Genomic DNA, 27,804 nt, shown 5'->3' with positions numbered 1-27,804 from the left:
CTATGGCAGACCCCAGTTTAATCTCTAGTAATACATGGTTTTCCAGAGTGACAGCCCACAGGCACTGATATTGTGGTTCAAATAAACCAACTCAAAAAAAAATTGTAGAACTGCAAACCACAAGGATGGTTAGAGACACCATGCAGTAGTCCTCGCAAGATGATGGTGGTCTGGACTAGCATACAAGGGATAGAAATTCTGATAAAGAGTGTAAATATTTGGGGCTGGAGAGATAGTATGGGGTTAAGGCACTTGCTTTGCATGCTGCTGACCCTGGTTCAAACCCTGGCACCTCATAGTTCCCCGTGCATCACCAGGAGTAAGCTGTGAGCACAGTGAGGTGGTGTGGCCCCCAAACCAAAGTGTACCTTAAAGAGAGATATAGGGCATTTTGGAATTAAGTCTAATTATCTTGGTGCCTGCTCAAGCAAATCGATGAACAACCGGAGGACAGTGCTACAGTGCTTCTCAAAGATTGTTTCCCTTGTGCTTGGTGATCACCCTTTGAATCATTAAATTTGGAATTAAGGCAAGAGAAAGTTTATTTGGTTTTGTATGTGGGGGGAGGGCTCACATTGTCAATGCTCAGGGTTTACTCCTGGCTTTGCACTCAAGAATTACTCCTGGCATTGCTTGGGAGGACCACAAGGGATGCTGCTCAGGGGGGCCATATGGGATGCCGGGGATTGAACCCAGGTAGGCCGCGTGCAAGGCAAACACCTTACCTGCTCTTTTACTCCAGCCCCTAGAGAAACAGTTTAAAGGGCTAATTTTGCATGCTTGGGGCTGAGGTTCAATGCAGGCACTGCATGTTTTCTCTCTACCCCTACTGCATCAGGAGTGACCCCTGAGAACTGTCATATATAGCCCCCAAATAAATGGAAGAGAAAATAGTACAGCTGACAGGGCATTTGCTATGCACATGGCCAACATGGGTTTGATCCCTGAATGCAGCCAGGAGTAAACCTGAGCAATGTTGGGTGTGGCCCCCCAAAAATGAACGCCTCCACCCCAAATAGGCATCGGGTGGGATCTGACTAAATCTTACTTGACAGACTTTTTGGGTTACCAGGACTGCACAGAAAAATGATTTTGTAATTCTTATTAACTTGGGAACATTTTTGTTTTAGTTCTTTCAATTGAACTTGATAAATGTATACTTCATGTAAGATGATTTAATAATGGCTAATCATATAATCAAAATAATCTGATAAAGGGACATACATGCATTTATTTGAAACTTTATTATATAAATTTTTGTTTCTTTTAAAGATTACAAAACCTGTTCTTTGACAGGAATACAAGCAATATTGTTCCAGGATTATTCATGGATACATCTGAAAGAGCTTATACATTAATAGTATGATTTGAAAACTTCCCAGATTAGACTCTGAAGGAAAACAATTTAAAGTATTCAGTGATATTTGATCCTTTACAAGCACTTTATAATTATGGCGCAATGCCAAGCATCTGATGCAATTTAACCATCAATAAAAGGTACAATACATATTAACTCATAATATGGTACCTTGGGCTTCTGGCATGCCTTACTACAAAGAAACTAATATAAAGTAAGATCATATATAATAGTAGAAAAATATTTGTGATTTTTTTTCTTTTTTAAAAACAGATTAAGTAGATACCCACCCCATTCCCACCCATGGCCAAAAATGTAAAATAATTACATCCCTTCCTTGTATACCTCCCCTTTTGTTTAGGGTAAGAATTAAGATAAAACTAACACACATACATAATTTTAAGAATTAAAAACTCACCACCCATAATTATTAAGAATGCTAAGGAATGGCAATACCTTGAAGCTCTTTTAAAATGAAAAAACAAAGCTTTAGATGGTAAACTGCACTTAGAGAAGCACAAACCAAATCCTTTATCCTTATTCCCTTGCTTTGTATCTCAAAGTTCTACTTTAAATACTTGTTTGAAAAAACTCAGTATACAGTTCATTCAGTACTATAGCGATAATAGGAGTAAAGATTTTTCACTTCCATTAGATATTGAACTAATCTACTTAGAGAGGACTATTACAGAGACTCTCTTCTTACATACGTCTACATATATTGTACTCAAGTGGTACATGCTCTAAAAAGAATTTCTTGAGGCTTGCCACCTCTGAACTTAGTCTCTAAATTTCCTTTCCACTAATCTCTAGTCAATGTCATATACTTCACTAGTTGCTCTGGGAGAAGTCATGGACATTTAACAGCTTATCATGCACTTCAAGGTTATATGGCAAAATAATGAGGAAAGTGCCTTTAGAGGTAGGAAGTAGGCTCTCATTCCAACCCTTGGTATGCCCTGTTACAAACAGTTTAAAGACTGGAATCAAAGTGGTAAATGTGAGACAAGGCTTAGGAAAATTAAGTGGACTTAGTTTCTAGAATTCTTTGAGCACACTCAATCACATTAGAACCAGTTACAAGTCACTCGATCACACAGAATACAGCAGTGTCAAAAATACATAAAGCGCACTGTAGATACAAATTCTTCTTGGCCATCCATATTTAGGTATTATCATTCTGTAGATTCTTCACTAGAAAAAGTGGTTAAGCATGGCTCTGTAGAATACCACAGTCCCAAGAAAGTGAAATCTCATTCCTTCATTAACTGGTCTCCACCAATGGCCACTTGGGGAGACCAGCAAAATGTAAGCAATCTGGAGGTGAAAAGGACTATTTTCATTAATGAACTTATCTGTGATTTAAATAAGGCTCAAAGTATACATCCAGTTTAAGCTTAGCGGCATGAAATTAGACCTTTCAGAGGACAGAACTCTTACGACTAGATAGAACCTCCCGCCTGGTTTAAGCACCAAGGGTCAGCCATGGAATTCATTAGATTTTGTTACTCATTCACAACAAACCTTTTCTGACCCTTTACATTCCTGAGATATCTGTCCTAAATGCCTCCATAAATCTCAATGTTCCATTCTACCATAACAGAATTATCTCTATAAAATATAAGCAAGTGGGTTGCCAAATTTAGGTTATCCATAAAGGCCAGAAAGTAAACTAGCAAAGCCCTGTTGAGATGTATACTGCTGGCTTTCATGAAGATGAAGCACATCCTTATTGAGTCCCCAAATCTTGAATGTTTTTCTCATCCCAGGATGGAGTTACCCCAGCTCCCTTCCTACCCAATCCATTCCAGCCTTTTCGTTTAACCCTTCCCCCTCCTCTCTCCCTCTCCAAGTCTCCTAAGCCTGTTAAGTACAGGGCAAAGACAATAGACCACCCCCATCTCCCTTGATGGCCCCTAGCCCCAATAACAACCACTTCCTAAATAGCTCATATGGAGTGGTTGATCCAGCCCACTCTTTGCAGTTCAGCACATTTCAAATGGGGACACTTGGGCGCATACCTACTCCAGGGTAATTTGCTAAGTAACTTTTCCTGTGTGCCAACCACATAACATCTCAACAATATGGCTTATAAAAATCCTATTTTTGTAGTTTTGGAGTTGGGTGTGAATAAGTGAATCCATATTCAGTGTGTTCAAATCAAAGGTCTCTTGTAGTTAGAAAGATGACATTGCTATATAAACTAGAAGGAACTGACATGAATTCTATAAGAAGATCAAAAGGACAAAAAAAACTTACCTTAATTCAACATCAGCACTTGAAAAGAAGAGAGAATACAGATGGTAGCGTAATCCTTACTTTCCAAGATGTGCTTGGTAATGTTAAATGCAATCTACCATTTGGGATAGTATTTCCAGATTATAAACCAGGAGGTTGGTAAAAGTGAACCGATGTGTCAGTTCTCTCACACGAAAATATTTTTATGACTGAACCGAAACCTCCTGGTAGAAGTCCTGGTAAGAAGCAGCATGGAGAAAGGCCTCACTACCACAACTATAAGGGTCTGGAAGAGTTGGATTAAAGAAATCAGTGGGAGGTCAATCAGCACAAGCATTACATTTAGAGCACACTATTTGCCAAGTTTGTCCACTGTTCAATCAAAGGCAGTAGGAACATTAGGATCACAGATGGAATAAATTATGCTCATGAAGTACATTTTAGGCCGATAATCTTCAGTTCTGTGAAGAATGTATAATTATAGATTTTCTTCACTAAAACCGGCAGGTGAACTAGGCAAAGGAGGCAATTTCTCGGATAGCAACGCATCTCGCATTCCTATACCAGTAGAGGTACAGGACTGCCCCCGAGAAACAACGCAGCTTTCAAATAACTCAGTTCCTTGTCAGGTGATAATATGAAGGGAAGGCAGCATGGTGTTATAAGGAAAGAAAACGGAATGAGAAGCATTTTAGTCTATGTTTTGGGTGTCAGGTTCTTTACATGCAGTATAAGAGAAATGTACTGGAGAATTGATACGGATTTAGACATTACCTCTGGTTCTAAAAGACTGATGGACAATACACTCAAGCGATTATGGATTAACATCAGTGTCCAAAATCTAAAAGGAAAATCATTTTTCTGCCCAAAATTACATTAGCCTTTTAAAAGTGACAAATATTTGGTATGACCACGGTTTGAAACACTGAAAAGAGAGAAAGAAAATAGCAGCTTTCTCTCCAGGCAGTGGGAAGCAGCTTTGTTTAACATCCATATACTCCTGAAGTTTAAAAAAAAACTTTCCTTCACCCTAGATATTCTGAAATCACTCCTTTGATACATTTTATTTAGAAGATAAATTTACATTTGTTTTCTATGTAATAATTTTTTTTTGTCACAGGCAAGGGTAATATTATAGATTTTCCCCTCTTCAATTGCACAGAGGAGAAATTAAGGAATAACAAGAGGCTCTAAGAAATTTAGATAAACCATATTTTCTTGGTTTTGTACTTCCAGAGATATCCAGAGCTTATAAAAGGAAAAAAGGATTTCTGATGTAAATGGCTTAGTGATAACAGATACATAAAAATTTATTTAATAAAATTGTTTAAGCTACCAAATTATGTCTAGATAATGAATACTATAATTTCAGCAGACCTAGTTCCCATCATGAAAATGGATCATTTCTAAAGTTAAAAGAAGCATTATGACTATAAATCATCAAGAGGGATTCATAAAACACTCAATGCTAGATATCCACTTAGCCTACATTAGCTATGATTTCAGGTTAGAAGAGATTTTATCTGATCAATGCTGTGTTCCCTAGAATAAGATAATTTGAGTCCAATTTTGTATAGCGGCTCATGGCCTTTATTGCATTCAAATTAGAGTTTAATATAGAGCACTGTAATGAGATAATATTCATGGTTTACTTTGTTCCCCAGAAGAGCACCCTGTTCTTGAACTATTTATTATTCATAGGCTAAATTATTTTGATCTACTTAAACATAAAATAGTGAGACCTCAATGACCAGTTGCTAATTTCGTTCGCCAACGACTCTTCACGATGACTCTTAAAGTCCTTTAAAGCATATTGATAAAATCCCAATTATGTGCCAAATACTAAATATAGGTACAATTTACGATTAAAAGCGTAAGGACTACTTCCTTCCTTAAGGAAAAAATAACCGAAGGAGTTGCAAAGTATATGGACTAACTTCACAGGTGTAGTACTCTTGATGTCATGCCACACACACGAGACTTTCTTTACCAAAACAGCTCTCTAGGGAAGTCTGACAGAGCACCTGACTTTAAGCAACAGACAACAAACCAGTGAAAGAGACATGGGGAAAGATATATACATTTTGGGGAATTACATTCAACAGCTGTTCCACTATCTGACCACTTTCACGGCTGTCCAACAATACTGTTAATCCAGGTGAACTATTGAACCAGATTTAATCGTCAATTGATTAATAGTAAGAGATTGCAAGTTTAAACAAGGCATGTATACATTAAAGAAAGCAGTACAGAAATGTACTGTGTATGAACTGTTTACAAAAACATACAAAATGTTGGATGGCACAAGGGATACAGTGCTAATATAAACGGATCGTTTAAGCTAAGTGCTTAACATAAACTGTCCATCCCTATAACTAACAAAGAATATCTCAGGGACATGAAATAGTTCCTATAAAAATAATGCTATATGGTGTAGAGTACTTTATTCAGTGTATTTTAGGTGGTATTCATGTGTTCATTATTTTTCTCATTGATTCAGTGAATACATCTTCATCTTGTTTCCATTTTCGTTTCGTCCGAAGCTCCGGGAAAATCTAACTTGCTAACAATCATTTAAAGCGAGAAGAGACGAAAGCGGGAGCAGCAGCAGGAGCAGCAGCATTATGGGTACCAGCTGGGACAGTGTGTGCTTGCAGGTGTCTCTCAGGATGTGCTACCTGTCGCCAGAACTTGTGCTATCAGCGTACACCATGGTACCAATGATCTCACTGAGGTCACATCACAGGGCTGTGGAGGTGATTTTCTTAATACCTCTTCGCTGAGCAAGAGTCGAGCGGCCTACTGGTTCCAAAACTGGTGACTGGTTACGGTTTAAAGCAGAGTAGGTAGCTGCCATGGCACCCTGATGATAGGAAAGAAAGGTCACACAGAAATGACAATGGGGGGACAGTTCCGTGCATAAAGAATACAAATTGAAAACACGCCCCCCCAAACAATTTGCTCCTTGACAAACGTACATCGATTTTATTAGACTCCGAATGAAAAGAACTGCACTGCTCAAGTGCTCTGATTCAACTAACCCTGCAGATGACAATAAAGGAGGCTAAACTACATACAAGGAGACAGGGACAAGGGCTGGAGCGATAGCATAGCAGGTAGGGCGTTTGCCTTGCACGCGGCCAACCCGGGTTTGATTCCCAGCATCCCATATGGTCCCCTGAATACCTCCAGGAGTAATTCCTGAGTGCAGAGCCAGGAATAACCCCTGTGCATCACCAGGTATGACCCCCCTCCCAAAAAAAAGGAAAAAGAAGAAAACAGGGACAGACTCCTAACAAACAATTCTCACTTTTTTCCTCCATTCAGGACTCCCCCACCTCCTCCATGTCAATCTCTTAACATGAGACTGCAGGGCTGCGTGCTCTTTCCGAGTCCACATTTGGCCACTGCAGGTAACCTCAGAGTTGGTTTTATTTGGGGAATGGGGCTGTATGTAAGAAAGAAAAGTGCAAATGAAAAGGACCCCCCCCGCCCCCCAGAGAGGATCCGACCAAAGGAGACTCACCTTGACTAGATGTGGGGCATCCTGTCTGTTCAGTTGGTATTGTGGCAGTTGGTCCCAGTGGACAATCCAAGGGTGTCTGAGCACGAGGGCAGCAGTCAGTCTCTGATGCGGGTCAACATGAAGCATCTTGGACACCAGGTCCTATAATAGGAAAAAGAGTAAGACCAGCTTAACCCTTGCTGGGTTCTTGGTTTCTCTTGTCTTCGGGGTTCTGGGGAGCAAGCCCTGTCCTCCTGCTAGCAAAGCCAGCACCAGGAGTCACAGCTCAAGACCCCTAAAGCCTTTCCATTCATTCCATTGGCTCCATCTTCTACAGCACTCCATAATCGGCCGTTCTTTGTTCCTAAGACACACTACCTCCACCTTTTGGACTCACAGCAATTTTATCCATATGACAATTTATCCAAACAACCTCAACCTTTTTTTTCCTCCCCAAGTAATAGTAATTTTTGTGTACTGCGAAGATTACAGTTATCAGATTTTATATATCTGTAAGGACTGTGGCGCTTCCCCCTCAGATATTCTGACTTTCATCCACTTCTTTGCAGTTTGTTTCAAAGTCAATCTTTAGCATGTAAGACTTTTTTGGTGCTGCTGGTTGAAATGCAAAGCCCAACAGCAGGAATTTACTTGGAGATCTGGAGAGACAGTACAGGGTATATGGGATTGAAGAAGCTTGTCTTGTATCCTTTGACCCCGGTGCAAATCCCCAATGCCACATATGCCCCCCCCACCCGCCTTTTCTGAGCACAGTTAGGAATACCCCCTGAGCAAAAACATACAAAAAAGAAATGAAAGAAAGAAAGAAAGAAAGAAGAAAGAGAGGAGAAGAGAAGAGAGGAAAGGAGAGGGGAGGGGAGGGGAGGGGAGGGGAGGAAGAGAATTTAGTTGGAGGGGCCAGAGACAATATGTGGCCAACCCTGTTCAGTCCCTGGTACTAGATCGTTCCCTCCCACCACCTCTCTGGCACTGTGTGCTGTTGCCTTTAGTGCTGGGGTGGCCTGAGCACTGAGCAGCCTCTCATCACCCTACGGCTCCAGCACTGCAGCGTGGCTTCACGGGCCCAGTATCCAGAGGCACATGGGGTCCTGAACAAGCTTGGGACACTCCCACCCCCAAGTCATTTACCTGGAGGGCTGGCTCGAAATGACTTCCCAAGATTAAAGGGTTTGTTTTATTTTTTAAAACTTAAACGGGGACTCGCAGGCATTTCAGAAAACTTAAAATATAGAAAAGCTAAAGAATATTCATAATCCTACTCTTCCAGAGACAAATTCTTCCTTATGTATGGAATCAAAGATGACTAACACCGCTGCATGGTTTTCCACTCTCTCAAATAACACAAATTCAATGAAACTGGTTTTTCATTTTAGACCTAAGGAGCATCCATTAAAGGTCATATTCTGCTAGGTAAAGGCATTTAGTAATGAACAAGACAGCAATGAACTCTGAGCTCATGAAGCTTCCATCCTACTGAGGGGGAGCTGAAGAACTTGTAATTGTCCGAACAGGAAGTTCACTGAGGAGCGGAATAAACTCGAGGCAGAGCTGAAGAACACAAACACCTGATGTGAGCAGGGCAGTGTGGCTGAGGAGTGGCTTCTTAAGAAGGTGACTCTGAAGGATAGTCAAGAGTTGGATCAAAGAAAGAAAGAATATATTTGGGGGAAAGCCCTCAAGTGTAAGGGCGCCCAGGCACAATTCAGCAACTGAAAGGACAACTGCAAGGAGACCGTGGGGGCAGATCAAGTGTGACAGGTGAGATGGGACCAGACTAATATGGATTTCTTCCGGAGGGGATAAAACATTTAAAGCAATGGCGATAGGTATCCTAGTTTGTATACTAGGAGAGATTATACTAAGTGTGGAGGAAATGCATTAAATGGAGAAAGCCTAGAAATTCAAACTTCCTGGACACTAGCAAAGCTTCCAGATGACAGCATCAGTACAAGAGCGGGGGTAAAAGGAGCAGGTATAAGGGAGTTGGAATGGAGGTATTTAAGAGAAAGCATCACCAGGACCTGATGGCTGAACTGGGGAGAAGCTGTAGCTTTATAGTTCCTTAGATTTAGTCATCACTAAGAGCTAAGAGGAGGAATACTTAACGGTACAGAATTCGAAATTTAAAATGTGACCGAGAACTTCTCACTCTAAATTCTGAAAGTAGACCAACGTGCTTAAAATGCACAGAAGGTTGCAAAACTAACGTCTATCATAATTTTAATCTGATCGGTGTGAAGCATGGCACTTCTGGACAAGTCACTTATCACCACTTCCCTTCTTGCTACTATCTTTCAAGTAGGCACTTGGAAGCTTTCTCCTTAAATGGTGGTGATCCCTTGAATTCCTTCTTCTGCTCTTTTATCACTGCTAGATAAGCTCCTGCATGCTCATCTCTTAACTTACCAGTGCTGATAACAACTCTGACATGTACTGTCCACCCTAATAACAGTCAGAAGGCGGAGATTAAAAAGAAACCTGACCAGCAAATGCTTGGGGGTACTGATGCGGCAGATTAAGCAAAGGAAAGGCTAGTTGGAGACACAGGACAGGGGTTAAGGCGCTTGCCTTGTACATGGTCAACCCTGGCTTAATCTCTGATACCACATATAGTATCCTGGAAACTGCCAGGAGTTAGCTTCTGAGCACAAAGCCAAGAGTAAGCCCTGAGCACAACTGGGTGTGGCTCCAAACCCTAACACAATACAAAACAGAAACAAGAAAGTAAAGGTGGAGAAAAGGACCAGGGTCCTTCGGTTACTCTCCTTTCTGAGAACTCAAAGCCTTTTGCACCACAGTAAAATGGTCATAAAATGGAGAAAAATAGTTTTCAGTACTCCTTAATAAGGATTCTGTAAACTAGAATCCATTGGTAAAACTCTGAACGTGGTTATAAGAAGATGAAAGAACATAAGCTGGAATATTTGAGCAGATACTGTCTGAATAAATTTATTACTTTACCTGAATATTTTATGAGGATGGATACTATATCTGGCTTAGGAAACACTCCCCCCACAACCTGGAATTGTAAATCAAAATTTAACAGAAACTGCAGGAAGGAACACAGGAGCTGAGGAATTAAGGATAAACGTTTGTAGGAAAACAGGTATGTCTGAATGGGCTTTATGTGAAGTGGATGCATCTCTTCCATTTGACCGGCTTTTAGGGGACAAACACTGTACCCGCAGAATCTAGTACTGTGAAATGTCATGTAAATGTGCCCTTCTGCAACACTAATTGAACATATTAAGTGGAAACCAGTCAGACGGGGGGGGGGGGTCCTACCACTTATTTTATAGAATTAGGAGGATTAAGTGAAGATAATTTAGGAAAAGTATAATGGGAGACAGTAGACATAAAAATCATGAAGACTATTATTCATCATGCTCACTGATCAGAAAGCATTAGATGTACAGATCATAGGGCAAATCAGTATCTTCTGGGAAAGGAAGAAATTAACTGGCTCATTTCTAAACTAAAATTAATAACCTCATTCCACAATACAACTTTGGTAACTTTATTTTGGTGGGCACACCTGGCTGTGCACTCAGGGATCACTCCTGGAGGTGCCAGGGATTGAAACTGGGTTGACCACATGCAAGGCAAGCACCCTACCCACTGTACTATGTCTCTGGCCCTTCAAAATACTGCTTAAAAAGTACTTTCTTGAAGTTTATAAAGGAAGTTAGACTTACTTTTGCTTTGTCGGAAACAGAATTCCAGTAACCACCACTGAGTGAGAATTTCCCGCTGCCTATCCGTGCCAGTATTTCCTCTGGTGTATCATCAGGGCCATTTGCAAACGGAGTGTAACTAGTTTATAATAGAATGAAAATACTAATTAATGACATTTCTTTCTTGGCTAGTAATCTTTATTTGCAGTGTCAAAAACACCCGTAATTCAGTTAATACTTCGCCGAAAACTCTGAAAGTAAAAGATATAAAGCTAAACACGAAGCTACACAAAGTATTAGATCAAAATAAAACTTATTAAATATTATTTACATGTAACTAATAGATTTAATATTATAATAAATTTAACAATTTAAGTATTTTAACACGATACATTAAAGGATAAAATGTTTTAAAGTGTTCACACCACAGAATGGAAAGCTCATTTAAAAAAACACCCAGTATAGGCGAGGATGTGGGGAGAAAGGGACCATCATTCACTGCTCGTGGGAATGTTGAATGGTCCAGGCTTTTGGGAAGATAATACAGATATTCCTCAAAAAACTGGGAACTGAGCTCACATGTGAACCAGAAATTGCACTCCTGGGAATCTGGGAATATACTCCAAGGATTCAAAAGCACAATGCAGAAGAGATACCTGCACTCCTATATTAGCTGTAACACTACATACAATATCCAAAATATGGACATAACCCAAATGCCCACATACAGATGACTGGATAAAGAAACTAGGATAGCAGCTGGAGCGACAGTACAGCGGGGAGGGTGTTTGCCTTACCCGCAGCCGACCTGAGTTCAATCCCTGGCATCCCATATGGTCCCCCAAGCACTGCCAGGAGTAACTCCTGAGTGTAGAGCCAGGAGTAACCCCTGAGCATCGCTGGGTGTAACCCCCCTCCCCCGCCGCAAAAAAGAAAAAAGAAAAAAAAAAAGAAACCAGCAGCATACAGATAACACAGTGAAATCCTACTCTGCTCTGAGAGGAAATAGTCATGCAATTTGCCGCAGCGTGGATTGATGTGGAGAGTATCATGAGCCAGGGGAGAAGAACAGACTTAGAATGATCTCTCTAGTATGTGGATATAAAGAAACTTCCTAGGGCAATGCTACATGCCCAAAAGCAGTCAAAAGGAAGAGCAGGAGAACTGGTCTTCGGTAGGGAGCTTGCACTAGGGCAAGTGAGTGAGTGAGATGGGGGAGTGAGTTAAGGAAGGAAACACTAGGACAAAAGCGGAGGGGCAAAGTGCCTGCCCCAGAGGCAGGCTGAGAGCGGGAGGGAAACTGGGGACACTAGTGGGGTCAGTGGGTACTGGTGAAGGATTGGAGTTGGAACAATGTACCCCTGAAACTCAATCATAAATATCTCTGTCACTTTGTAATTCACAGTGATTCAATAAAAGATTAAGTGTTTATTCCATAGTAAGAGTACAAAAACTGTATGGAAAAGAATCAATGAGAGAATAAGTAAAACTGTACAATATCAAAGTCTGTACTGATAAATCTAGTACTGTAAGAATCTATATATAACATGTAGAAAAAATGAAAGAGGAAACAAATTAAAAAAAGAAACCTAAATAATTTAAACAAATACTGATGATCGTATGCTATAGTGTGCACTCACCCAGTAAGCATTGTATACAGGAGGACACCAAGACTCCATATATCGCAAGCAGCGTCATAGCCTTGTCGTTTTAAAACCTAGGAAGAAACCTTAGTATTACCACACCATTGTTTATTACGTATATTGGAGTAGGCTGCGAACGGAATGATAGTCACCATTATCAGACTGATAAGACCAATTTCAACAGGACATGATTAAGAAAGAAAATATCAGTCCTATTCTAGAGCTTTCTACTATAAATTCACATACGTATTTTTATGTTGGAATCTGATGCATTCTTTCTTTTTTTTTTTCTTTTTGGGTCACACCCAGCGATGCACAGGGGTTACTCCTGGCTCATGCACTCAGGCATTACTCCTGGCGGTGTTCGGGGACCATATGGAATGCTGGGAATCGAACCCGGGTCTGCCGCGTGCAAGGCAAATGCCCTACCCGCTGTGCTATCTCTCCAGCCCCTGATGCATTATTTCTAAGTGCTACTATGGCACTAACTAGCAGAAGGTTACAAAATAAATCAAATGCAGCTCAGTACTTTTAGTATTGCTAGGAGAAAAGACGTAAGTATTACTTTCAAAAATATTATTTTATGGGCCAGAGAGATAGTACAGTAGGTAGAGCACTTGCCTCATCCATGGCTGACCCAGGTTCAATCCCCAGCACCACTTATGGTGCCACCAAGCTCAGCCAGGAATGAAAGAGCACAGATCCAGGAGTAAGACCTGAGCACAATGGGTGTGGCCCAAAATACAAATAAATAAGTACACATATATAATTTGTATTAGAGAGTTAAAAATTTGACAAAAATCTCAGCAAATAGGCGACGGGGAATACAATGTTAAAATCCTTTCCAGTATCATCCTGAGTGAAGTCAGTCAGAGCTGGATACAGAATGATGTCTCTCCTATGTGGGACTTGAAGATACACAGCAAGGTAACAACAAAGGTCCAACGGCAAGACAAGGGGGTGCCGGGAACAAACCTGGTCAGCCAGGTGCAAGGAAAGCTTAGCACCAGCAGTACTCTCTGTCCGGCCCTTAGGGGGCATGGAATTTTACTTTCCTTTTATAAAATGTGCTTCAAAGGAGAACTGTTAATTTCTCAGGAAAAAAGCAGCTTGACCAATGCAGTCCTTGAGGATGCCTGGAGCAGCTTTGGAGCTCTTATGTGGAACTGTCGTAGAATAAAGGAGGGTGCAATGTGGACTTGAGTTGTGGCAGTCACCTGGGGGTGCAATGAGGGAATTAGGGGCTAGGATGGCTGCTCTGGAAACTGAGAAATTCCAAACTGTTTATCCAAATTTCTGGATAACAGAGCTGGTAACTAGTGATGAAGGACAATTTAGTTGACATTTTAGTTCAGGTGAAACCAGAAAGGTGGTTGGCAAGAAACCAGCAAAGGATAAGGGTCCGAAGAAACAAGGCGAACACAAGCATAATTGTTTATACAGAAAGACCAAGGTTGAGGCATGAAAAGGATTATAAATTGTCGTGGATTAATGACAGAAGAAACTGCCAACATAAGAAAAAATAAAGGCACTTTATTTAATTACTTGTCTGTAAGTCTTTCCATAAACAACTACTAGTTATTCAATTAAGCACAGCAAAAGATTTCTAAAATATGCTGAAATACTGCACACAAATTCTCAAACATACCTCTGGTGCAACAAAATTTGCAGTGTAACAAGGAGTCATGAGAAGACCATTTTCAGCTCTGAGTTGTTTGGCAAAGCCAAAATCACAGATTCGAATAGATTCTGGATTGCCGGATTCGTCCACATAAAGAATGTTGCTAGGTTTCAAGTCTCTGTGAACCACCTAATTGAAACACAAAGTAAAGAGCTACATTAGCAATATATTTCCATTACAGAATTTTTTTTCAAGAACTGTCAAGCAATGCACTTAAGAGGACGATGAGTACTGACCTTTTAATTATCCTAACATCGTAAAATGCCGTTAATATGAGCATAACTCTAATAACACAGACCTGGAGGACTGAGAGAAGGAAGAAAGAACAGAGTTTCCCTCTGTTCAATAGAGTAAGTGAATGTGAATAGCAATAAAATCTGTATCCAGGATACTCACTGACTCAACAAATATTTACTGAGCACCTGTCATGTGCCAGGGTATTATAGAAGAGGCATCATATACTGTGATGAAAAAGCTCCTACGGGCCTCAGCTTTATATGCTAGGGGCTACACAGCAGTTGAGAAAGGCAGAGCTTTAACAGGCAAGAGATAATGTGTAAGGGGAGAGTTCAGGGGAATCTTAGAGGACTTTGATATATGAACCAGGACACAAAGAACACTGAGCAAGCATGAACAGTGTGGGGGTGGCCATTCTAAGTGGAGGGAATGGCATGCACAAGATGTCAAGACAAGTGCTGACAGGCTCCAAGAAACAGGGAAGGGTGTAGATGGAAAACTCCAGACTTTAGGTATTACCTGTTTGATATCCCAGGGACAGTCTCTCTCTCTCTCTCTCTCTCTCTCTCTCTCTCTCTCTCTCTCTCTCTCTCTCTCTCTCTCTTCCTGACCCATTCCTTTGGAGTTATGTATTATTTTCCATCTTTAATCACCTATTTGAATACCTTTATCATAACCCTCGCTGACCTTCACCATCAGTTGCTGTGTTTCTTCCAGCAGCTGATTCTGAGTCTATATTCTAATCAGTCATCTCAGCATTAGTCTCTGCTCTTCTTTGCTCCTCCCCAACCCACATTTTCTCCTCGGTCCTCTTGCCCTCATAGACTTACCTTCATTAAAACCTTTGTTTTGTTTTATTATTATTTTCCCTGTCTTTTCAATCTTATTCTTTTTTATTTTTATTTTTTCCGCCTTTTGGGTCACACCAAGCAAGGCACAGGGGTTACTCCTGGCTTTGTACTCAGGAATTACTCCTGGCAGTGTTTAGGGAACCATAGGGGATGCTGGGGATTGAACCCGGGTTGTCCACATGCAAGGCAAATGTCCTACCCACTGAGCTATCACTCCAGCCCAACTTTGTTTTGTTTTAACCATTTGTTAAAAATCTGTATGAACAAAGAAATGAAAGCATTCGCCAGCCAGATAGAGGGTAACTCAACACCCCAGACACCTGAAGGATTTTCTTTTCTTTTTTTGGGCTGGTGATGCTCAGGGGTTACTCCTGGTAATGCTTGGGGAACCATATGGGATGTCAGGGACTGAACCCAGGTCAGCTGCGTGCAAGGTAAACACCCTACCCACAGTACCCGCTCCAGCCCCCATTGAAGGATTTTCTTTTATACACAAGTACAACTCCAGTCTCTCTGGTTCTGCTTCTGCACTTGAAACAGGCCCAGCTTTTAATCATCAGGGGTGGTTTGCCACAAACAGTGCTGTTTTCCATGTCAGAAAACTTCCCTCCCTTTTTATTAGAAAATAGAGGAATTTAACTTAAACAACCTAGAACCTCAAAGTAGCATCTGAAGCTCAATGGGCATTTATGTAATGGAAGCACAGAAGAATACTTTTGCTAATATTTCCCATTCTCTCTATACAGCAACTTCTGTCATTGTAATTTTATCTCAAACACCAAGGGAAAAGAGGCAAGAATAAAGGTCTGCAGGTATTAAATGTGTATAAATATGTACGCTGATGTATAAAATGTTAAAAAGTACTTACCCCTTGTGCATGAAGATACTCAACAGTTTTAGTGATAGTGAACAGGACAGCACTGGCCTCTCGTTCAGAGAAAAATTTCTGTCGAAGAATTTTGTCCAGCAGTTCCCCCCCTTTCATAAGTTCCGTCACAACATACACGTATTTTCCATCGTCATACACCTATATAATTCAACATCAAGATGTAAAGAATTATTCGAAGTTTTATATATGGCCAGAACAATGTTTTGTACATTGAACAGAAATTAACCCTCTTTTTGGGCACCACACTTGGCTGTGCTCAGAGCTTATAGCTGGCTTGATGCTCAAAGATGACTCCTAGCAGGGCTCGGGGGGCCATTTGTAGTACAGGGGTTCATGCAAGGCAAGTACCTGAACCCCCTGCACTGTCTCTCCAGTCCCATAAAGGAAAATTAACTCCTTTTATATTCAAGGAAAATTTTATCTATCACAACAAATGGAGGTCATAAAACCTATAATAACCATATACACGTAAGAATATTAAAATGGGAACTGATGAAGACTGGGCATCAAAAATATCCTGAAATTTTCTTCTGTGAAACTCAATTCATGATAATAAAATTCATCACAGGCATTGTATATGAAGGACGCACTAAACTTTTGCCCTTAGGTTTTGTTCTTCTTGATCTCGTTTCTATCTATTGATTTTCCTTGTAATTCCAATCACAGGTGTTCTATATTTAAGTACATGGTTGAAAAATAGATTACTGTTTCATTAAACTGAAAGACAAATTACAGAGTGGGAAGATTTAAGTAGCATGTAGTACTGTCCTCCCGTTGTTCATCAATTTGCTCGAGCGGGCCCAGTAACGTCTCCATTGTGAGACTTGTTGTTACTGTGTTTGGCATGTCGAATACCTCACGGGTAGCTTGCCAGGCTTTGCTGTGCGGTATCAGAGAAAAATTCCATCCCACCACCCAAAGTATACCAGCGAACTCCTAAAATACGAATAGAAAACTCTACAGTTTAGAATTGTACTGCAGGCAATTTTGAGGTGAAATAACTCCCTCATTAAAGATTAGTCCTTTAAAAATCATTCCATCATAGAGCTATTGTATACTTTTATTTAATTTCAAAAAAGGTAGGCAAATGCTGGAGCCCTAAAAGTGGAGAAACGAAGATACATGCCAAGCAGGTTTTTGTTTTAGCAGTGAGAGATATGGAAATAAGAGGTGAAAGTGTTGGGGATGTTGTAATAAACTCATGGGAAATTTTTGAATTTGAAAAGAAGGGACAAAGTCCTGAAACAAATAGTTAACATCTTGGCCAGTTTCCAAGCCAAGCCTGAGAAAATGTACTTTCTATGATTCTTTTTTTCATTTACATGGTTCTAGTCGCGAAGTATCACGTAAAATAAGCAGCTTTGTGTTTTAATGTGACTAACATTTTCCTTCTAACAATGCACAATGCTAAATTATTCTGTGGGAACTGAAGTTGTGGCTGGGAAGGAGGAGGATAAATTAGGGAATTCGTTAAATCTCTGAGGTATTTGGAAGTTCTCTGGCTTAACCGTAAGATCGGGCCATGTCTCTGGTTTACAGCACCCAGGTTAAGGTCTGAGCCCCATGAGCAAGAGGACACTGAATGCTGCCTGGGGGAGTTGACACCCCAGCCAAGAGCAATGTTATGATAAAAACCACAAGCAAAGACACTTTGTCCTGAGAATGGAGATGGGAAGTGCAGGCTTCCTGGCGTAAACAATGTCTCAATGAAGGCTGAGATGGGTGGTGGTTATCCACACCAAGGCACTCTCTACTGAGCTGCATTAGAGAAATGAAGCATGTCAAGAAACTACGGACATGCTGGAGCATAGCTGGTACACAGGGTATCTGAAAAAGTGTGACAACTACTGTGGCAGAAGACAGGGACAAGAAGTGTCACGGTTAGGTAAGAGTATGAGTGCTCCCTGACAGTAGCATAGAAAACGCTTTGGGGAATCCTGGTTATTCCACAATACTGGTACCCAAATGTTCACGTACATATGGACATAAATATAATGTTCGCAACATATTTTTTTCTTGAGGCAGAAATAGAAAAAAAAATAACATGTAAACCTACATTTTTTTTTTGGTTTTTGGGCCATACCCAGCTGGGCCCAGGGCTTACTCCTGACTTTGTACTCAGGGATCACTCCTGATGGGCTTGGGGGACCCTATGGGGTGCTGGGAAATTGAACCCAAAATAACCACGTGTAGAGAAAGGACCTTCCTTCTGTACTATTGCTCCGCTCCCCAATATCTTTTATTTTTATTATTATTTTTTTGCTTTTTGGGCCATACCATGTGATGCACAGGGTACTCCTGGCTCTGCACTCAGGAATTACTCCTGACAGTGCTCAGGGGACCATATGGGATGCTGGGAATCGAACCCGGGTCAGCTGTGCAAGGCAAATGCCGTACCCACTGTGTTCCAACCCCACATTTTTTCTTCATAAGTGGAATAATTTTACATATGTTGGCCTCTTATCTTTTCTTTGGCAGGGGGTGTTGGGCCATTTCTGGTGGTGCTGAAGTGAAACTCCTGGGTCTGTACTCTGAGATCACTCCTGATAGTGTTTGGGGAACTATATTCAGTGGTAAGGATCAAACCAGGCGGGCAATGTGGACTATCTGGACTATCTTCCTGGCCTTCCTTCAAGTTAATTTTTTTACTTAACTATGTCTGGTTCTTTTCTACTATATTATATTTGAAAATACTTCAAATGTGACTTTGATAATGAAATCAAAGGGTTAACAATAAAGAATATACTTACATCTTTTAGGGTAATGATGTTTGGGTGCTGTCCATAACGAAGAAGAATTTCAATTTCTTCTGTTGGATCTCTCTTGCTTTTATCAATAATCTAAGAAGAAAATAGTTTTTTACAAAATCTCATGAGCTTCAGTATTTATAGTTCCAAGTACTATCCTTTTCTGTTTGTTTCCTGGGCCAGCCCCAGATGTGCTCAGGGCTTATTCCCTGCTCTGCATTCAGGGATCACTCTCCCAGGGCCTGGGTTAAAGGGATGGAAATAGAGTTGGCTGTGTGCAAGGCAAGCACCTTAATCCACTTCTCTATCTCTCCAGCCCCAATGGGTATTATATCATGTTCATATTGTATATGTAAAGCATTTATCAACCAGTCTTGTTCAAATAGTTGGTGAAACTGTCTAATAAAAATTTAAAAATTAGTCCTGATATAGGTAATAAAGCTATGAAATAAATGCTATGCTATAAGTACCATTTTTACACAGTCTGTGTAAGTTCGTAGTAAAATTAAGACTTACTGAAAATGCAAAAGTCTCAAGAAATGGAAATAAGAAAAAAGTTAACATCTTCTATCTTTGAATGTCTTAAACCACTGGGAATTCAGTCAACTTCAATTCCTATCAATAGACAATTAAGAGCTAGAATAACACCATCAATATTTGTTTATTTAATTAACTTTAATATCTTTACTAAAATGCTTCAACAGAATACCGCACTACTAGTACTTACTTACATGAAATTAACTAACCATTAAATAAAACAAGATTAATGTTTTTTCTTTTTGGATAACACCCAACAATGTTCAGGGTTTACTCCTGGCTTTGCACTCAGGAATTACTCCTGGTGGTGCTCAGGGGACAATATGGGATGCTGGGAATCGAACCCGGGTCGGCCGCATGCAAGGCAAATGCCCTACCCGCTGTGCTATCACTCCAGCCCCAACAAGATTAATTTTTAAGCTTAGCAAAAAGCTATACAGAAAACCATACCTTTACATGGAATTAAGTTTAATCATTATAATAAAACACATAAAATACTACTGTGGCTTTCCAATTCCTTTTTTTTTTCTTTTGGGGTCACACCTGGCTGTGTTAAGGCCCACTCATGACTCTGTGTTCAGAGATCACACCTAGTGATGCTCAAGGTACCAAACATGGTACCAGGGGTCAAATCAAGATGTGATCTCTCTGACAACTCCAAGGCTTCTTTCTATGTCTGTTGCTTCTTAAAAAAATACATATAATACTTTAATGTATAAAGCAGGATATTTTTGAAGATAACAAATTTTGCTTTAATTTCATAATAAGGGGAGTCTGAAACAACTTTTGTGACTGTCATATTTTCAATTTAAATTGTAATTACTGTCTGCATGTAATGAGTACCCAAGTGTTCCAGCAACCTATGAAAAAGCTGGCAACTTTCAATAAGAGCCAAATATACTATAGAAAATCAATTTATTTGTAAAATAGTTCTGATTTTCTAGAGCAGAGTAAACAAACATAGGTGTCCAGTGTAATCAACTGCAGATGACAGTATATAATTATCTAAATGGCAGAGGAAATGAATAAACACTTCTCAGAGGAAAACAGGAGGATGGCCAATAGGCACATAAAAAAAATGCTCAGCATCACTTATCAAGGGAGATATCCAAATCCCAGAGAAATCCAAATCAAGGTGACAATGAGATAACATCTCACACCAGTGAGAATGGCGCCTATCAAAAACAGTGTTGGCAGGGTTGTGGTGAAAAAGGAACTCTTATTCACTGCCAATGAAAATGCTGTCTGACAAACCCTTTGGGAAACTTAGATAAACTCTTCAGTAAACTTAGAATTGAACTGTCATTATGGCCCAGCAATTTCACTTTTGGGCATCTACCCCCAGGATATAAAAACACTCTCAAAAGAACATATACATATCATTATTCATTACTGCACTCAGAGCAATAGTGAAGATATGGAATCAACCTAGGTGTCTAATGACAGGTGAATGGATTATGAAGACGTGTTATATATACATAACTATGCAGTACTATGCAGCTTCAAGGAATGAAGCAATAATGCAATTTTCTGCAACCTGATTGGAACTGGAAGATAGCATATTGCATGAAACAAGCCAGAAGAAGAAAGAAAAAAAAACAGTGATTTCACTTATCTGTGGTCCAGAATATAGGATGAGGAAATAATCCTATGCCAAGATGCCAAGATCACCCTTGAACCCAATGTTTAGAGAGGAGGAGGATAGAGAAGGAAAGAAATAAAGGAGCGGGGGAGAGAAGAGAACTGGAAGTAATGGGTGAACAGGCATCAGGGCTTCAGTTATACTGGTGATATGGGTGAATGGTGTAGGTATTTTTCCAACAAAGCACAGACTCAAGAAAACTGGAAAAATAAGAGCTAAGCTGCAACCACTGGAACTCTGCAATGTGCCTGTAAAGTTGACAGGTGGGGGATGGGATGGGAATTGGGGGAGGGAGGGAATATGGGAACCCTGGTGGAGGGAGTTGATATTGGTGGTGGGATTCATGTTGAAACATTGTATGTCAAAAACCAACCCCCCCCCCAAAAAAAAACCCTCAGCTACCAATAACTTTATAAATCAAAGTTTTTAAATAAAATTAGGAAAATGGGTGATAAATAGGAAACATAGAAGATGTGAATTCAAGAGAGATGATCAGGGCCCTAGTCATCTGAGAACCAGAACAGGGTTTCAACAGGAGCTATTATTTCTGGCAACATTCTCTCTCTGATCCCCTAATCTGTGCCCAGGTTACATTATAAGCACATTTGTGCTTACAGATGTTAGATGTATAGTAATTTCAGCATAATCCACTTGTGCTAGAACCGGTTTAATGAATCCACTTTAAGTCACAAGAATTTACAAATGTCTTTGAGATATTCTTAAGGATCTGGTGTCTGTAATTCAGAGGGGACCTCAGGATATTCCTGCTTTTGTCTGATGCATTCACTGAGGCAAGACACATTCTTAAACTGCCTTGATCATTTTCTCTTCTTTCATGCAAACAATCTGACAATTTCTATGTATCCCAGATTTCAATATAAGCAATGAGTAAAAGTTAATATAAAAATACATTTCTATGGATCATCCTTACAACTGACAGAAAGCCTGTCAAGACACTCATGATTTCTTAACTAAATTAACATCCAAGTTTAAATCAGCAAGAACATTTGTGTGTATACCTCCCTTAATATTTCCTGTGAAAAGATAAAACACATTTAAAATTTATTTTTCTTTTTTGTGGGGGGGGGTCAGTCACACCTGGCAGTGAACATGCTCAGGGGTCCATGATGTTCTAGGGTTCCCAGAGCCACACCCAGCAGTACTGAGAGGGGGTGTTTTACTAGGGATAGAACCCACAGCTTGAGCCATATCCCAAGATCCTCACCTACATATACACAAGAAAAAGTTTTAAACAGGGATTACACTTAGCAGTGCTCAAGGAACACTAGAGCTATTCCTTGGCCATATTTGGAGGGGCAGTGCTATGCCAGGAATTGCCCTCAAGGATTCCACTTGAGCCATATTCCTGGACAATTTTTACACAGTGAGATCATACTGTATCTAGGCATATGATGAGTTCGACGGATGCCAATCTAACTAAACATGAGTTAGCCCTACTTATAAGCTAAGTTTGCTTGTAATGAGAGAGCAGAGACCACCAATCTAACCGGAAAGACAAAGACTTGAATGAAGTATTTGTTCACATACAACTAAAAACCTGCAAACTGAAAGTTATCATATTGTCATGTGCCTTGGTTTTGTGCCTGGAAAAACTTGCTATATCTTAGGACATTCGATGAAATGAAAAGAGCTTATGATATTAAAATATTATGACAGTGGTTCTTTTCTCTTACTGGTTCACAGATCCTTTTATTTTTAAAAAAATTGTTTTGGTTCTTGGGCCATATCCAGCCGTTCACAGGGGCTAACCTGATTGGAACTTGGTACATGTGGTATATGTGGATGCCAGGGACCAAACCTGGGTCTCCTGTATGAAAAGCCCTTCCTCAGGCCACTGAGCTCTCTATGGCCATCACAGATCCTTAAAATATGAAGAACAGAATAAACACTATCAGAAAAATGAAAATGTACAAAATCTGGCATATATTTTGAGGAATTCTCAAAATGTGAAACTTTTTGAAAACAAAAGAGATACTGCTATAGGTTAAGACATGCATAAAGTGATACTGTGAAAATGTTATGCATACTTACTATTAGCGTACAGGGAAATCCAAACTCTTTATTAGATCCCCAGAGATCACTAGCCAGATATGTGAATTTACCCTGCCTTTAATAACACAGGGCACATATATCAAGGGGAAATACTGCAATTTGGGGGTTAATTCCTGGCTCTGTGCTCAGGGATCACTCCTGGCGGTACTCGGGGAACATGCAGTGCCAGGGATTGAACCCATGTCTGCTCATGCATGGTAAGTACCGGACCTACTGTACTATCTCTCCAGTCCCAAAGATTGCATTTTTGAAGTGGTATTACAAGTTTGAGGAAGAGCTCTTAAATGAAGAACTGTTAAAAAAAAAAAAACATTTACCTTCACTGCAAACTCCATGTTTGTGGCTTTATGTATACATCTCTTGCAAACAGAATAAGATCCAACTCCAATATCTTCTTTGACTTCGTATCCATCAGTAAACTGGATGCTGTTTCTGTGCAGCTGCTATAAATACAAATACAAACTGAGGAAGAGCTCTATAATGACACTGCTACATTTCATAATGTGGGAATGCATTGAATGCACTCAGCATGCATTCTTATTTTATCTATAAACATAAATGCCTATCAGTAAAAAAATGAATATAATAATATAATATAGACATCTTATCAGGACATCTTTTATGACATCTTATTATCTCATTCCTACTTTGGACAAACTTGCAGGCTATCGAATGTAGCCTGCCCACAGGGCAGAGTCTGGCAAACTCCCCGTGGCGTACCATATATGCCAAATACCAGTAACAATGATGGGTCTCATTCTCTTAAAGAGCCTTGAATATAATCTCAGGGCTAGGATGAAAGAGACGTTACTGGGGCCTGCTCGAGGAAATCGACGAATAACAGGGGTATTAAGTGATTAAGTGAATATAGTAATACTGATTTAATACTCCCGCTCACATCCCTGGCCCAATGCATGCATTCCTCTAGGACTACAATTTACAAATTTTAATGATAAATACATAGCAATCTACACTTTGAAAGCTTATTTCAAAAAGGAAAAATTGGGTATTTTCAACAAATAATGTAGAACTACTCGATAAGGGGCCAACAACTTTGCCCGTCATTTTGCTTCACTTCATTACCCAACTGGTGAGGGTCATTTAACTATATTTATACAAATCGGGAGAAGCTTGAAACCTCTGGGGTAAAAGAAAAGATGGAATAAGAACCTGCCTCGGATATACCATTTGTTGGCTATGTAATCTTGAACCTGTATTTCCCACAGGGCAATGGTGAGGATCAAATCAAATAACATATTTGAATGTGACATGTTAACACTATATTGGATTATTGAGTAGTTGTATCCTCTCGTCTCCACTCTGAAGTCACAGCTTTGACACACTTCTGCTAAAGAAGCTATGGGTTAAGGACTCTAACATGTAGAAGGAAGATGAACACCAAACCAATTCCATAACCAGGCTGAGAGAAATGGTTGATAACAGACCCCATATGCTTCTGACTCGCCATTCAAATCACTGTTTGAACTGGTTTTCTGGAAAGTGAGAAGATGGCTGACTGATGAAAATACTTTAGAACACAAGCAGCTGAATTATGAAGCAAAATCAAGCACCAATTATACACTAAAAAACGATTCACTACTTTGGAAAATATATCCAGTTCTGTTTCTTTTATAAATATGTTATAAATAATCTATCTTCGTGACATTGTGATGGGAGGAAATTAATCTAATGGTTTGAACTACCTGTATTATAATTATTATTATTTTTCTTTTGGGGTCACACCCGGCGATGCTCAGGGGTTACTCCTAGCTTTGCACTCAGGAATCACTCCTGGCAGTGCTCGGGGGACCATATGGAATGCTGGGGATTGAGCCCGGGTCAGTGGCGTGCAAGGAAAATGCTCTCTCCGCTGTCCTATCACTCTGGGACCCACTACCTGTTCTCTTACACACACAACCTACCTTCCTAGAAGTCTTATGTGACTAAACTCTTTTTTTATAACCATGATAAAGATGAGTAATGAGTAGGGGGCACATGTACACACATATTTTTTTCCTAATGCCTACTTACTTCTAACTCTGATAATGAGTAGGGACACCCTATGGCATACACATAATCATCTGACCATTTTTCCTAAAGGCAAAGAATGACCCAAAACTTGGAAACTTTATGATTTGTATTCATTTTAACTTGTTTCTTTTTATGGCAGAGATTGTTAAACTCTGACCTGTGGGCAAAATTTTGCTTAGTACGTGTTTTCCTAAACAAAGTTTTGCTTTGTTTTGATTTTAAGGATCACACCTGGCAACGCTCAGGGCTTACTCTTGGCTCTGCACTCAGGGATCACTCCTGGAGAGGCTCAGAGGACCATATAGAATGTGAGGGATCGAACCCAGTGGGTCGCATGCAAGGCAAATGCTTGATCCACTGTACTATCATTGTGGAGCCTCTAAACAAAGTTTTATCAGCACAAGCTACATCCCTGTATTTATATATTGTCTATGCTAGCTTTGGTGGAAGGTGAATCAAAACAGATATCACATAGTCTACCAGGCCTCAAATCTTTTTAAAAATTAAGGTATAAGGGAACAGGAGAGCTTAATTTCTATTAATTACTCTAACAGAGGGAGAGAATGAAACAAATTAGGCCTCATAAAAATTTTGAGGCAAAGGAAAGGAGAAAAATCAGGTTTATCTCGTTAGATTTTTACTTTGAAGGGCCTGAGCGATAGTACAGCAGTATGGGAATTTGCTTTGCATGTGGCTGACCTGGGTTCAATCCTCGGCATCCCGAATGCTTCCCTGAGCACCGCCAAGAGTAATTCCTGAGTGCAGAACCAGGAATAACCCCTGAGCATTGCCTGGTGTGTTCCAAAAAGCCAAAAAAATTTTTTTACTTTGAAGCCTAATAAATATACAAGACTCTGGCTCTGGTGCATGCAACCTTTTGAAAGCTACTTTAACTGAGCAAACAAATCTACTCTATAATCTCATACTTCATAAGCAATATTGCACATTTCAGATTTGACGTTCACTCACCTGAACAATCGAATGCACACCCACTGTCTGCATAGCTTGGTTTTCATCATCTGAGGTAATAGCAACAAAACTAAACCCCCGAAAGAGCTGATGTGCATTAGCACTAGGTGGAATGCCAGGTGAATCTGAAAAGAAAGAGCGATTACTAAGGAGGTAATTGCTTTAAAACGTAATTAAGGCAAAAAAAAATTAAGGGGAACCCATGGCTCATGCGTAACTCTTGCTTCCAACATACGTCAGTGAGGCACTTAATCAGATTAAATCTTAGCTTCTGAGAGCTCAGAAAATTGCCAACTCATTTGAAGACTATAATAAATTAATCAATTACCGGGTCAGATCAAACCCAGGGCCTCACACATATAAAATGCTATATCATATTAAATAGTTACGTGTGGCAACTAACTGCCATTCTGGATATTATGCCTAAATGAGAGCCTAAGAAAGTGATAGTTGTAGGCTGGGGAAAAATAAAGGTCTATCTAAAGAAATTCGGTTTCCAGTGGTCGTATACTTGATGTCAGAACCTTGAAATATAGATCCCAAGTTAAAAATTGTCACATATACATCACATATATTTGATGAACAAAAGTAATTTCTTGAATAAGCTCAATATGTAATTCTTGAAATATATTTTAGGACATGATATGTATTGTTACTCTAATGATGTGTTGTCTATTAGCATTAATGAAGACATGCTTTGGCGATATAATTCATATTCATTATGAAAGTAACAAAAATGTTATTAATCATTAGAAACATAAAATTCACCATAAAATATTTAAAACATACTATTATAAAGGGGTTGGAGCGATAGCCCAGCGGGTAGGGCATTTGCCTTGTACGTGGCAGACCTGGCCAACTCAGGTTCGATTCCTCCGCCCCTCTCGGAGAGCCCATCAAGCTACCTAGAGTATCTCGCCCCCACAGCAAAGTCTGGCAAGCTACCTGTGATGCATTCGATATGCCAAACACAGTGACAAGTCTCACAATGGAGATGTTACTGGGCCCGCTCGAGCAAATCAACGAACAATGGGAGGACTGCTATAGTGCTACTATTATAAAGACTAAGAGCAGATAAAAACAAATAGTACATGGAAACGTCAACTGCAAAGTTAAAAATACCAGCTCATTATTTTCAGTACTACATAGTGTGGAAGTATTATGGTTAAGGTTTCTGCCAGAAGAACCTATATGGGCTGAATGCAGTATAAAACTACACGAGATTTTTTTCCTCTAGCAGGACAAACAGTACTGAGAAAGAACCAAACTAAAGCAATGACTGTATATCTTCAATTCTATGCATATTTCTTCATCCATTGATCTTCGAAACTTCTAAAATATTAATACCCATTATTATAAATACAGAGTGAGAGGATTTGTGTGTGGTGCTTTTCAAGCATTGCTGGGGGCTCTGGAGGTTCCGTCCAGAGACACTCCCTCTGGCTGTGTGTTCTGGGCTACCTCTTTGAGCTATTTCTCTGGCCTTTGTGGGGATGGTTTATTCTATACTGTACTTTGGTGATGCAAGGGATCACCTCTGGTGGGGCACCAAGGCGCCATATGAGGTGCCAGGGATTCAGTTTGGCCTTGTGCAAAGCAAACGCCCTATCTCTCTGCACAGACCCTTCCGAAACCCCATGCCCCTGAGGAGCTTTAATAGCAGGGCTCCCCTCCATCCAGGGACCAGCCATGTTGGGGATCTAACCAGT

The 27,804-nt window shown here is 40.1% G+C and overlaps 1 protein-coding gene across 6 annotated transcripts in view; it reads right to left on the bottom strand.

The window, feature by feature from the left end:
* Positions 1-1,211: 1,211 nt before the first annotated feature.
* The window catches only part of RPS6KA3 (ribosomal protein S6 kinase A3), a 124,069-nt gene continuing 97,476 nt past the window's right edge, over positions 1,212-27,804 (bottom strand). For all 6 annotated transcript variants that reach the window (XM_056131086.1, XM_056131083.1, XM_056131084.1 and 3 more), the window contains 9 exons: positions 26,096-26,220; positions 23,413-23,538; positions 18,847-18,936; positions 16,076-16,234; positions 14,087-14,248; positions 12,436-12,512; positions 10,817-10,934; positions 7,122-7,262; positions 1,212-6,458 (listed from right to left, as the gene is read on the bottom strand). In XM_056131086.1, coding sequence (XP_055987061.1) covers positions 6,336-6,458; positions 7,122-7,262; positions 10,817-10,934; positions 12,436-12,512; positions 14,087-14,248; positions 16,076-16,234; positions 18,847-18,936; positions 23,413-23,538; positions 26,096-26,220 — 1,121 coding nt within the window. In that variant the 3' untranslated portion in view covers positions 1,212-6,335. The remainder of the gene's footprint in view (positions 6,459-7,121; positions 7,263-10,816; positions 10,935-12,435; positions 12,513-14,086; positions 14,249-16,075; positions 16,235-18,846; positions 18,937-23,412; positions 23,539-26,095; positions 26,221-27,804) is intronic.

The sequence above is a fragment of the Sorex fumeus genome, unplaced genomic scaffold, assembly GCF_029834395.1.
Source record: "Sorex fumeus unplaced genomic scaffold, SorFum_2.1 ptg000086l, whole genome shotgun sequence".
NCBI classification, from domain to species: Eukaryota; Metazoa; Chordata; class Mammalia; order Eulipotyphla; family Soricidae; genus Sorex; species Sorex fumeus.
The sequence above is the reverse complement of the archived record's forward strand: the minus strand, read 5'-3'. Positions and strand labels throughout refer to the sequence as shown.